We start from the raw sequence: 14,435 nt of genomic DNA, 5'->3' as shown, positions 1-14,435 counted from the left end.
ATGAACAGTTAAAACTGCCCCTTTGAGCAATAATTAATGTGCAATACACAGCTTAGTCTTTTTATATTATCCAACACATCCTACCTCTTCTGCCATTACATTCCCTTGCACTGTACATAACCGATTTGTATTTAGATTTGCACTACATATGTGTATGTGTGTGTATGTATGTATGTATATGTATATATATATATATATATATATATATATGTGTGTGTGTGTGTGTGTGTGTGTGTGTGTATGTATACGTATGTATATGTGTATGTATGTGTGTGTGTGTGTATATATATATATATATATATATATAAAGTCTATTGTGTATTCAATATATACTTTTTTATTTTCAATATTTATCTATTTTTTATTCAATTTTAATTATTTTTTAAAAGTCTTGTTGCTGTTTTTATATTGTTTTGTACAGGAAGCTCCTGTCACCAAGACAAATTCCTTGTATGTGTAAGCATACTTGGTAATAAAGCTCATTCTGATTCTGATTCTGATTAACATTTGTTGAAATTGATGATTTTTTGCAAAAGGGACACATGAAAGCGCCAACTATATGATTTCTTTTTCTCCGTATGTGGCAATACCTCTAAACTCACCAGGGTGTGATCTGAGACTAAGATGTTTCCAACTGAGCAATCAACAACAGATGAAATGAGGGACTTAGATATATATATATATATATATATATAATTATATTCTAGAATAAATCTTATGGACTGATGAAAAAATGTATAGTCCCTACCAGATGGGTTCAAAAGTCTCCAAATATCTGTAAGACCAAGATTTTTACACATCTTGTGAAGCGTCACTGTTGCTCTAGGGGGCTTACACACTTTTGCTTCACTATGATCAAGGACTGTGTCCATCAATAGATTAAAGTCTCCTCCCAATATTATATCGTGAGGGGTGCCCGCAGCTTGCAACATCCCTCCAAGATCAACGAAAATGCCCTGATCATCAGCATTAGGTGCGTAAATATTAGCCAAAATCAACTTTGCCCCTGAATTTCTGCTAAAACAATAATGACTCTTCCTAATTTATCTTTAATCTGTTTGAGACATTTGAATTGTAGATGCTTCTTTATCAGTGTAATGACTCCCCTGCTCTTACTTGAGCAGGAACTAAAGAAAACATGTCCACCCCATATCTTCCCAAATTTTTCAACTTCCTTCTGGGAAAGATGCGTTTCTTGAAGAAACACTATATCATATTTCTTATGTTTAAGAAAAGAAATAACTGTAGGGCTTTATTGGTTGTTTAGATCAGTGTTACTATAAGAAATAATTAATAATTATTTCTTTAGTTATTAATTAATATTTAAATTAATTAATTGAATCTAACTCATTAAACCTCATATGGGGCTCCAGTAAATGTAGTGTGCTACGTTTAGGAGCAGGTTTGGTTATTAGCAATAATTAATAATTATCAAAGATAATTATTAATTATTAAAATCAATAGAACATTGATGAGAATCAATGTTAGCTTTTTTAATCCTTTAAATCAACAATTATCAAAGATAATCGTTAATTGTTAACATCAATGAAACATTAATTAAAATTAACACTAGCTTATTGATCATTCAAATTCAACAATCATCAAAGATAATTATCAATTATCAAAAATCAGTAGAATATTAATAAGGATTAACATTGACGGGGCACCACCCTGGAATCAGGGACTAATAGCCAGATAGTAAAACAGTCTCAATATTAGATTGTTTTCTTAGGAAAATCGAAATCCGAAGAGTATCGATTTTCGGGAAAAAAACAATGAATGAAGGTTTCAATCCGAGCACTGACATCCCGTCAGCATGACACAGGTGTATGCAAAACAAACCAAAACACTTCTCTTTGTAATATAAACAAAGTTTATTTATGCAGTAATATCAATTAATAATTGATACAATGCAGTCAATAAACTTCCGACTTACAACTACAAACTAAACAGTGATATGATTAGATATGGAAATAAAAATAATCCTATAACACATAAGGTGTGTGTGTGACAGTGTGTGTGTGTGTGTGTGTGTAAGGAGGGACGCGCACAAAATGGCGGACGTGACTCTCGTGGAGAGTATGTCACGCGAGACTTCCGGCCAGGGAATATGACCGCGAATGGGGGCGGAGAGAAACCAGTCAGTGGCGTCTACCAGTTACCGCGTGTATTCGCTTGTACGATAGCTTAGGGACAAAGCTGGGCTTTAGCATTAAGCTATCTAGGAGCCAAAAATGTGTGCCAGAATGTTTGTGAGGGGTCGCGTGCGTGTGTGTGTGTGGTTAGTACGAGCAAGAGAGAAGGGATGGCCCTAAAGCCGATTTCGCGATCCTGGGAAAGAAAGTAGCTGTTAGTTCATCGCTCAGAGACGCGGTGGATGGCTCGTAAACAGTCCCGTGTTCTTTGACTCTTTAATGGATGAACTCAGTTTACCTGTCTCACCCGTGATGGTGAAATTGCACAACAGTCCAATTTGGTTGGACCACAATACAGCAAAACAAATTTGTGATAATTAATACCCTGAGTATTAATAATGAGCGGACATGGCGGTCCGTAAACTGTACAAGCAAAAACCTTGAAACACAAGAATAACACACTATAATATTCTATCTCTGCCCAGACGTAAACCTCTTACTTGAATCGCATGAGGACACAGGTAGAATATGTTTTCATCCATCCTTTATCTCTGACCCGGTTCCTTGAGACTCGGGTGATGACGGGAGGCCGTTTCCTCGCTCTGTCGGCAGGCGGTACGGCTGTGATTCTTGGTGGGCTGGCGGAGAACTCAGAAATGTCGACTTGATTGAAGATGGAAGAGAAATCTTTAATCTCTTCACTTCTGTAGGCAAACGGATGAAGATGCGAATTGCTCAGCGGTCTCCTTCGGATCCGTTAGAGTGTTTGGTTGAACACAGAGTAATCTCAACTCGTCCAGCGAGATGGAGATTGTATGGCCACAGTTTCAAGTCGGACGTTACTTCCTTGTGCCACGAGGTTGCACCTAAGAGCAGCGATGAACTGCGTCTAAACAGGATGAACAAAGTTGCTGGAAGCAAATCCCGGAAGCATTTCAGAGGTATTTCAACTCCTGATGATGTCATGTTTGAGGGACGTTCTGTTGTGTATCTCATCCAATAGGAGTTGAGAGTTCGATCCTTTGGTGAGCAAGGCTTCATGGGATTTGTAGTCGGTTTTGGACTCCCTTTGTTTGATTTTGGCGCGATTTTTATCAGTATAATTTACGACTTGGAATGTGGGGGCTTGAGTTAGGTTTTTACGACTGTGTTAGGCCTGCTTTTGTCTTCTATCTGAATACATGAGGCCCAACATAACCTTCCTTCTTTTTATGGGGTGCCCCAGCCCATTCACATTCGATGTGGAGAGAGACAATCCACTCATAAAAACATCAGACATTTTGACATATTAGAAAAAATAGATTGTATGTCAAAAATTAAATTCTAAAGACCACATTTCATCATTGGTGCAACAATCAACCCCCGAACATCCCCCAGAAAAAAAAACAAAAAAAAAACATGCGCATTAACACCGTGCACAACAGTGCCAACTGACGTCCATCCCTCTAAACTCAAACAGTCCATGTGTGCCTATGAGAGCCCCTTCCACAACTTTGCCGTCGGATTGCTCAAGTCTGGTGCTTCTATACAAATTTTGTGAGATAGAATTACACAACAGAAAATAATCTATAAAACAAACTCCAGCCAATAGGCGGAATAAACACAAAGAACGTGTAGATTCATCCATATAACTGTCCTGAAGGTGTGTTCCTCCACAAAACAAGCTCCAGCCACTAGCGGAACCAGCACAAAAAAAAAAAGCCGTTCAGTTTCCTCGGGCAGTCAAACGAATGTTCAGTGAGCCTGTTGTTACATGAGTGCAGCAGATGACCTAATTACTCCAATGTTTTGCAAGAAATATTCCACAAAACAAACTCCATCCAATAGGAGTCATAAGCACAAGGAATGTACAGATTCATCCACATACTGTCCCGAAGGAGTGTTACTCCACAAAACAAAGTCCAGCTGCTAGGCGGAACCAACACAAAAAGAAACAAAAAAAGGCACCCAGTTTCCTTGGACGGTCAAGTGAATGTTCAGTGAGTCAGGCCCACTCGGCTGCATCGAGAGTATCACACAAAGACTTACTCATTCCATTGACTTTATGAAGGTCATCGCTTGCTGTGAGCATTTAAATATTTTGCGGCCATCCTTAGTATCTATTCTCAATTTGGCTGGGAACATCAGTGCAAAAGCGACCTTCCATTGATGTAAGAGTTTCTTGCATTCCTTGAATCAATCACGTTTCTCTCTTGTCGAATTCACAAAGTCTGGGAACAAGAAAATGCTGTGGTTCTTCCAAGAAAGCCTTCCTTTACTCCTCGCCTTGTGTAACACGAGATCTTTATCGGATGATCTCAGAAATTTGGCCAGAATTGATCAGGCCTGTCTCCCCCCGCGGATCTCCGAGCCGGAACTCTGTGAGCTTGCTCGATTTTCCTTATGGCCTGTTATGTCGAGCAGACTCGGGAACAGCTTGTCTAGGAATTTCACCATATCTCGGCCTTCTTCGTCCTCAGGAATTCCAACAATTCTGACGTTGTTTCGCTGGTTACGATTCTCAAGGTCTTCCAACTTTTCCCAGACACACTCCATGTCTACCTTGGTCACTAGAGGGTTAGCAACTAATTCCCTCTCTGATGACTCCAGATAATCGATTAGTTTCTCAACATCTGTCACTCTTTTAACCAACTCAGTGAATTTTGTCTCCATGGCAGTGATCGGTCGACGTATCACAGCAAGATCCTCCAAGTCAGCAACGACCTTCGTCAGCATCGACGTCATGTTCAACAGTTGAAGCTGAATCTCTTTCACCTCACTGACCAAATTGAGTCCCAGGCTTGCAGCTTGTTGCTCAGGGGCTTCAGCTTGAGCACATAAAAGTGTCTTTTAATGTCTCCAGAGCCCGAGGATTTTGAATTCTTTGACATATTGTCTTCCTAGAACAGATAAGGAACAGGTTGTTTCGAATCTCACTGGTTTATGACACAAAAAGTTTTAAAAACTAGCAAAGTGTGCAGAGCTCGCCGTTCACACGTCCAAACCTCGCATGGTGCCACGCGACTCCTTCAGTGAGGTAATTAACACTTTAGTAAATTAATTGTACAGATGTTCAGCTAAAGCGGGGAAATCCCCAACATACTATGACTGGATTATTTGAATTAGTTCTTTCTAGAGTTTTCTTTCTTAAAAAAATAAAATAAAAATGAATATATTAAAAACAGTGTTAGTTCATTGTTAATATCTTGCAGTATTATTTTTATTGCAGTCTTATGTTTTTACACCCACATTGTGGCAGTGGGAAATTTAGCTTCATGTTATCATATTAGCTTTGTTTAAAATCCTACAAATCTGGAAATTAAATATTTCCGTGGTGATTATGTATGGTTTACGTTCAGTCTGATATCCAGACTAGACACTTTTCTGCCCAAGGAAACGCACATGTCCCCTTGGATTTACACCTGAACTTCTCACTGCTTTTTTCTTTTGCTGATGGCATGCTGCACGAGTGTTTGTAGCTTGCTAGCCTGCTTAGCATTGCTTATTCTTATTCTTATTCTTATACATTCATAGTTTTATCCTATGCCATTTTACCACGTGCTTCAGGTTTTTATGCTTTTCTACTGTTTCATCTGTGTGTGTTATACCGCATGCACCCATTTCCCTCGTTTTTTCTTTTCTTTTTTCCATTTTTTTTCACTTGCTACATCTCACATCTCGACTGCGTGCATTCATTTTCTTCACTGTGTTTTACATGGATTATTGCATCAACCTCAATCATCTGCTGATTAGGAACCACATCGATCTCAAATCCTCGCCGCTCAAGAACAACCATAACAACAACAACAAACAATTGCGGTAAGTCATGGCATCTACTCATGTTATTTCTTCCTGCATCACATGCCACATGTTTACTATAGCTTCTTCCATCAGCAGTGAGGGATTCGCATGTGATAAATGTAAGGAATTAGTCAGGCTGATGGAGAAGGTTAATGAGCTAGAGACACGCATCCAAACTCTAGTGGAGGTCAGTGAGAAAGAAAAGCCGGTAGATACTGTTTCGGATACGGGAAGTACAGAAACCAACACACACACTTTGGTTCCAGCTCTAGAACCCCCGCAGCAGGGTGATTGGGTGACTTCTCGGTGGCATACTCGCTCAGCAAAGCAACACCACTCTCCTGTTCCTGTTAGGGTTTCCAATCAATTCTCCCATTCAGTGATGCATCCACTGAGAATCATGTTTAAAGAGCCCTAATAATTGGTGATTCTGTTGTAAAGAACGTGGAAATAGAGACTCCAGCCACTATTGTTAAATGCATTTCGGGTGCCAGAGCATCTGACATCAAATCAAATTTACAAGTGCTGGCTAATGCTAAACGTAGATTTTCTAAAATTATTATTCATGTCGGCACTAATGTTGTCTGGCTTCGCCAGTCGGAGATCACTGGAGATTATGTTAAAGAGGTGTGTGAACTTGCAAATATGCTCGGGCCCCCTCCCTGCTCGTTTATAGTAGATTTGTGTCACTGAATGGCTGGTTGTCTGAGTGGTGTCTGGAGAATAGCACAGGATTTACAGACAAATGGAAGAGTTTTTGGGGTAGACCTGACCTGCTAAAGAGAGCCGAACTCCCCTCTCTAGTAATTTGGCTCATAGTCTTAATAATGACATAGTATTTGACTAACTGGGGCCCAGGTCAGGAAGCAGACACACTGGTTAATCCAAACGCCTGGGCCTTACTCTGGTTTTCTTGGTGAATTTGCAGATTTTCTATCTGATCTAGTAGTTAATGTAGATAGAGCTTTAATTGTTGGTGACTTCAACATTCACAGAGATAATGAAAATGACACACTGGGATTAGCATTTATTGATATTTTCAACTCCCTTGGAGTCAGACAAAATGTGACAGGACCAACTCATCGCCATAATCATACGCTAGATTTAATTCTGTCATATGGAGTTGATGTTGATACTATAGAAATTCTACCGCAGAGCGATGACATCTCAGATCATTACCTTGTCTCTTGTTTGTTGCGATCAGCTAATGTCACTCAATCTACACCATGCTATCGTTCAGGTAGAACTATTCTTTCAACCACTAAAGATAGCTTCACAAATAATCTTCCAGAATTGTCTCACATACTCAGTAAGCCAAAAAGCCTAGAAGAACTTGATGAAATAACAGAAAATATAAATACAGTCTTCTCTAGCACCCTTGAAAGTGTTGACCCTTCGATTAAAGAAAATTAAAGAAAAAAGCCTCGCACCATGGGACAATGATCATACTCATGCTCTCAAGAGAGCAGCTTGGAAAATGGAGCGCAAGTGGAACAATACAAAATTAGATGTATTTCGCGGTGCATGGAAAGATAGTGTCTGTAGCTACAGCATATAGGTCAGCATATTTTAGCAAACTCATAGAAAATAACCACAACAATCCTAGGTGTTTATTCAGTACTGTGGCTAAATTGGTTAGGAATAAAGCATCGACTGAACCAGATATTCCGTCGCAGCACAATAGTAATGACTTCATGAATTTCTTTACTGATAAAATTGAAATAATCAGAAATAAAATTGGAACTATGCAATCAACTGTCACAGCACCTCAGAAAACGGTGTCTCATAATTTTGCACATGAGCAACTTCAGTCCTTCACTGTCATAGGTCATGAAGAGACCTATAACAAGACTTATCAAAAAATTAAAAGCCACAGCATGTATGTTATATCCAATACAACTAATCTCTTAAAAGAGTTATTCCCAGTAATTTCAGAACCTCTTCTTAATATTATTAACTCCTCGCTATCCTTAGGACATGTCTCAAGAAACTTTAAAATGGCAGTTATCAAACCGCTTATTAAGAAGCCACAGCTTGATGCTAGAGAATTGGCTAATTACAGACGATTTCAAATCTACCATTTATGTCGAAAATACTAGAAAAGGTAGTGTCCTCCCAACTATGTTCATTTCTGCAGAGAAATGGAATATATGAACAATTTCAGTCAGGATTTAGGCCCCATCACAGTACAGAGACTGCACTTATCAGTTACAAATGACTTGCTCTTCTCATCTGATTGCGGCTGCATTTCTCTTCTAGTGCTTTTAGATCTTAGTGCTGACTTTAACACGATAGATCGCAACATTCTCTTGAATAGGCTGGAGAATTATGTTGGCATAAGTGGACTTGCATTAGCATGGTTTAGGTCCTGTTTATCAGACTGCTACCACTTTGTAAGTGTAAACGAGGAATTGTCAAATCAAACAAAAGTTAAGTATGGAGTGCCACAGGGATCAGTTTTAGGGCTCCTGCTTTTCTCCTTATACATACAAAAAAAAAAAAAAAAACAGAGGTACTAATGATTGGACCAAAAACCTCTAAAAATATGACGCTAAAATATAATTTGACTCTCGATGAATGTACTGTTACGTCGTCTTCTTCTGCAAAGAACTTAGGTGTTATATTTGATACCAATCTGTCCTTTGAAAATCAAAATTCCAATGTTTGTACAACAGCATTCTTCCACCTGAGTAACATTGCTAAATTACGACACATGCTCTCTGTTGCTGATGCCGAAAAATTTATTCATTTGTTCATGACCTCAAGACTAGATTATTGTAATGCATTACTGAAAGGATATCTAGCAAGTTCAATAAATAAACTTCAATTGGTTCAAAATACAGCTGCCAGAGTGCTGACTAGAACCAAGAAATATGATCATATAGCCCAGTTTTATCATCATTACATTGACTACCTGTTAAATTTTGTATACATTTTAAAATTCTGTTAACTATATATAAAGCTTTGAATGGTCTAGCTCCACAGTACTTAAGTGACCTTCTGAAACGCTCTATTCCGTCACGTTCATTGTGATCATAAAATTCTGGCTTGTTAATAATTCCAAGAATATCAAAATCCACAAAAGGAGGTAGATCCTTTTCATATTTGGCTCCTAAACTACAGAAATAGTCTCCCTAGCGCTGTTCGGGATGCCTACACACTCACTCAGTTTAAGTCTAGACTAAAGACTCATCTATTTAGCCAGGCATACACCTAATTTATCCATCAACTACAATTAGGCTGCTTTAGTTAGGTCTGCCAGAACCAGAAACATCCATCATGATCTATAACTCTGTATAAAATGTCATGGCATATACGCTAATATTATTCTATTTGTTTCATATCCCGAGGTTACCAGAGCCTGCCAGATCCAGCTCCGTTCCAGCTTGTTGTGGGACTCCACTGCTACGTGTCGCTGAGAAATGACAACAAACTACAGCCGGTGCTAGCCAGACATCACTTCAGTCTTTTGACTTCAGAGGATGAACTGATGCCAACTCCAACTGTAAGACATCGGATACTTCATATGCCACTGTCTGAATCTTGGACTTAGGATGGACCCCACCAAACCTCACCGAAATGCTCTGCAGGTTGAACTGCGATGCACCTCATCATTTATCTCTGCCTGCATCACCTTTGTCTATTGATGGACTACACTCTTGAAATGGAATACATAGACTATCATTTATTTGCCAACAAAAGCCTTCATCAGCCAACTAACAAAGGACAATGCATCTATGTGAACTTCTGCAGTTAATCCAGGATGGACTTCAAAGATATTAGTCATCAATCTTAAAGTTCATAAAAAAATATTTTCTTTTATTTAAAAAAAAACACTGGATCTTAACTCTTACTTAATTTACAAATTTAAAACCATGACTTGCACTGCACACAAATAACTAATATTGGCATTATATTCATGTTGTTTAGCCAGAGGGGAACTGGCCCCCACAGTGAGCCTGATTTCTCCATTAACCAACATCTTATGGAGTTTTGTGTTCCTTGCCACATGATGCAGCCAAACTCCTTTCACACTGTTTGCAAATAACTAAACGACAGGAAGTGAAGAGTAGAGGATACATTCATTTTAATGTATGGATCTTTAGGTGGGAAGGGTCCTAGCTTTGCTTTTTGATTTGCATTAGTTCTCTCCACTTTCTTTTGTCTTCTGTCTTTGAGGAACCCTGACCAAGCTGTTTCAGGCTCTTCATTAGAGCTCAGACACTCAGTCTGACGAATCCTTTAAAGCTTACCTGCATTCCTAAGCACATGTGGCATAAATCAGTACTTCATAAGCAAGAAGAAAGGGCGACAGAGGGGAAACAGTACACATGCTGAGTTTCAAAGCAACATCCTCAGGAAGTGATGTACCCATCAACCCTAGGTTGCTATTCCAGCATTCTCATGGAAGGATGGTGACAATAATACTCCAACTTGGCTCACATTAACAGTAAAATGAAAGTGAAAATGTACACAAATGCACAGCTTTATCATACTCATTAAAAATAAAAACTGGTTAGTTAAAGGTAAATTATGTAATTTCTGCATCACTAGTGTCACCAAATGAAATACAACAATAAAGCACAACAGTCTGGTTCCAGAAGTAAAAATCCCATTCATTTAGACAATTATACCGTGAGCTCCGAGGTTGCTGATGGATGGTATATGCTTCTGCTGAACCCATCAGTTTTTTGTCTTTTTGTTTGATTTCTTAAATATTTTTTTTGTTTTAAATATGTTTGTAATGTTGTGATTAACTTCGGAGATGGTTGGTTTGGTTAATGGCTAAGAACCCTTTAATGAAGGATTTAATGTAAACCCTTTGGAAAAAAATGAATGGAAAAAATACTTCCGGAAGTAAGACGGCTGAAAAAGTGGGCAGGCACTGTTGCGTTCCTTAATTACTTCCTCTGTCTGCAATTGGTCAAAAAATAGATAGTCCTGCCTCAAACTCATGCCATTGGTTGAGTAAGTGTTGCTGTGTCAGGCTGGTTGGGATGCTCAAACAAACAGAGTATTGTTTTAATAGTGCCACAGAGCCATCATGTTTTTTAACTTTTGGGGAAATCAGTCTATGAATGGCTTAATTATATTTGTCTCTGCATATTACCTGGGATAGGACAAGATATTTTAACACAAATAAAATTATACATTTCACCCTTAAAACTCAAAAAAGAAACCCAAAACAATTGGTTTATCCATAAAAGTATAACCACATATTTTAGAGCTTAAAGCTGCCCAAATCATGTTCCAGGGAGGTTATTTTCATTGTGCAAATAAAACAGTGGCTAATTTCATCCTCCCCTGAATGGAGTGGTCATTTATGGGATTTCAGACAGACCCCTGTGAGTCACTAATGGAGAGGCATGTGTCATCTGATATGGGCAGGGCCTTTCATTCAGATTCCAGGAGCAACTCTCAGTCCATCCCTCATCTCTCTCTCTCTCTCTCTCTCTCTCTCTGTCTGTCTGTCTTTGAGATGTAGTACATTATAGTAATTAAGTCTGCCAACAGTTGTCTCTGCTCTTCTAACTAAGGCCCTACCCATGATGCATCTCTCCTCCTTGTCACAGCCAAAGTTCTCATCCAACTATCTCATAATTTCTTACATGTAAGTGCAACAAATACAGTATGTAGTTTCAAAAGGGTCTACGGTAACAATTTACAATAAGGTTCCATTTGTTAACATTAGTTAATACATTAAGAATCATAACCCAACCATAAACAATATATTTTTACACCATTTATTTATCTTTGTTAATGTTGGTTAATAAAAATACAATTGTTCATTGTTAGTTCATGTTAGTTCATAGTGCATTAACATATACATCTTTTGATTTTCAAAACGTATTACTATATGTTAAAATTAACATTAACCCAGATTAATAAATGCAGTAAAATTATTGTGCATTGTTATGTTAACTAATGTTGTTAACTAATGTTAACAAATAGAACATTATTGTAAAGTGTTACCTGGTCCAAATTTTGCAAATTTCAAATTAATACACAATGCATTTAAATGTTGTTATAAACTAGATTTCCAGAAGGAAATTCAAGAGCTTGCAAGGCAGCAAAAGAAGAGTTTTAAAGATTTAGGTAAGGGTTACGCCTTTGATTCTGCGTAAATGAAATTGTGCACCGATTGTAAAGTAGAATACGAGAAAATAGAAGACAAAAAAATAAAGTTTGAGGAATATCAGTAGAGTATTGCATTGCAAGTACTGTGAAAATATAGCCTACTACAACACGTGCAATTTGCGTTTACTGAACATCAAACCTCAGCTCAAAGATTAATAATGGGAAAGGCTTCTTTATATTTAGACTTGCAAACAACTGCACTTAGAGTCAAAGCCACAAAGGAGAAACCTATTTCTGTCAGCATGGGGGGTATTGAGCGCATGTGAGGTGGATGCTGCTCACCGCTGGATGATACCGTTATTTGCTGTACCTTAGAAATTACACGCACCCCCGCAAAAATACACCAAAATAAGGCCTAAAATATAGCTATAGACCAACAGCAATGTGTATAATGATCAAGATTTGCAAAATTAAGAGAAATCATTGGATGATAAATAATAGGCTAGCTTCGTAATGAGATGATCAAATCGGCCCAAGCTCTGGTGGACAAACGGAAAGAAAACTTTTATATGTTGCTCATTTATAGGCCAAGCGCGTTTCCGACTGCCCATCAATAGTCTGATTATAGTGATCTATACACTTAACTCTCTATATCCCAACACATTTAAACAGCCTACACAAACTCTTTTCATATTCTTCTTCTTATTATTATTTTTCATAAAAAATGCAACCTTTTTCAAACGAACCCTTAAAAATATGCCATATTGTAAACAGCGCAACCAAAGCAAAGGTCTATGTAACTGCAATAACAGAAGAGCAGAGCTTGGGATCCGTTTGCAGGTGTGGCTCCGTTCACTCATTATAAGGGCCAGCTGTACACTAGCCTGCGCTGGCGTTAAATGACAAATAGTTTAAATACTTACTCCATAGTGCCCAAATGCTGTTTCCCTCAAATTTCGAGTTTATTGTCCTTGATGAGTTTTTATTTATTTTTAACAAATGCGCAGCGCCACCAGTTTCAGTCCTATGTCCTCTCCCTGTGTGTGTTCAGTGAGACCGGGAGCTGCTGCTGTTGGCGTCCCTCCCCTGATTCTGCTGTGCGGGAAAGCGCTCTCTCTCTCTCTCTCTCTCTCTCTCTCTCTCTCTCTCTCTCTCTCTCTCTCTCTCTCTCTCTCTCTGCCTTATTATGAGACAACCGCAGACCTTAGGCGTTAAATACAGTCCAGGTCGGCGTCAAAAAGCTCGAAAGATACACCACAATTTATACTCCGTTTTTGAGCTTGCACAGTTTTGCATATGCGCGCAGAATGATGCTGTTTTGTGTTTATACGCGATTGGGCCAAGTCTGATGATGAAAGGGGTGATTTGTCGCCATCTCATGTATGTACAGGATACAACGAGTCCACAGAAAGGCGATTCCATATTGTAGAGTGCATCTAAATGCGTTCAGCAGGAGGCGCAGATATAAACACAGAGACAGCGCGCAGCCACGAAAGCGGCCTGGGTAGCGCACGTCCTTTTTACTATAAATCTCCACTTTTAATTTCACATTCTTCTTCTTTTGTTTTTGGCAATCCATGTGCATATTGCCACCTACTGAGCAGGGAGGAGAATGTATTGTAAAAAGTAAGAATAGCAGAGAATATTTTAATTTTTATATTTTCAGACTGCTTTTTTTTTTTTTTTTTTTGTATTATTATTATTATTGTTAAATAATTTCATGCATTAGATGTAAATTTCAAACATCTTCACTATTAATTATAACCTATAGGCTGATTGTGTTGAATTCAATCTGAATTAATAGTATTACTATTATGACATCCCTTCAATTAAAAATATGGGCATCTAAATATGCATATATTCATAGGCCTGTACAGTATAAAATTAATATAATAAGTTTACCTTTCAGATAAATCTCTTTGACTAATTTTTTGTTATTTGATTTGTCGGTCATTATTCAGGTATTCAACTAAATTGTGAAAAAATACATAATTAGGCTACATAGAATATTTGATTTATTATTTTACATTACATACATAAAAAAAAACAAAAAAAAAACGTACGAATAAATAAATGTATACATTCTGTAAAAATCATATGACACCTGGGGCAAGAAGCCCCCGAGGGTAAACTTGTCCCATATGTCATCCGATTTTTACAGAATGTATCCATTAATTTATGGGTCATGGCCCCTTTTCATAACTTAAAATATTATGAATAAAAAAAAAAAAAAAACAATTTTAACATTTGTGCTGCGAGTAAAAACTAATATACTAATATTGGATTATTGTGATGCTGGCAATGACAGGTGCAGTTTATTTACATGAAGCGTGAAAACCCAAAACTAGACTTGACATAACTTGACTTGAATTCCAAATAACATTACATAAACACAATACCTGACAAAGGACCATGGCAAACATGAGGGTATAAATACATGGA

At 37.9% G+C, this 14,435-nt stretch overlaps 1 protein-coding gene across 3 annotated transcripts in view; it reads right to left on the bottom strand.

Annotated features, from left to right (window-relative positions):
• The window catches only part of LOC127426562 (paralemmin-1-like), a 75,358-nt gene extending 62,090 nt beyond the window's left edge, over positions 1-13,268 (bottom strand). The window contains exon 1 of one of the 3 annotated variants that reach the window (XM_051673452.1): positions 12,917-13,268. In XM_051673452.1, coding sequence (XP_051529412.1) covers positions 12,917-12,921 — 5 coding nt within the window. In that variant the 5' untranslated portion in view covers positions 12,922-13,268. The remainder of the gene's footprint in view (positions 1-12,916) is intronic. The other 2 variants (XM_051673453.1, XM_051673454.1) reach the window with 2 other exon arrangements.
• Positions 13,269-14,435: the final 1,167 nt, after the last annotated feature.

This window comes from Myxocyprinus asiaticus, chromosome 35, assembly GCF_019703515.2.
Source record: "Myxocyprinus asiaticus isolate MX2 ecotype Aquarium Trade chromosome 35, UBuf_Myxa_2, whole genome shotgun sequence".
Classification (NCBI taxonomy): domain Eukaryota; kingdom Metazoa; phylum Chordata; class Actinopteri; order Cypriniformes; family Catostomidae; genus Myxocyprinus; species Myxocyprinus asiaticus.
The sequence above is the reverse complement of the archived record's forward strand: the minus strand, read 5'-3'. Positions and strand labels throughout refer to the sequence as shown.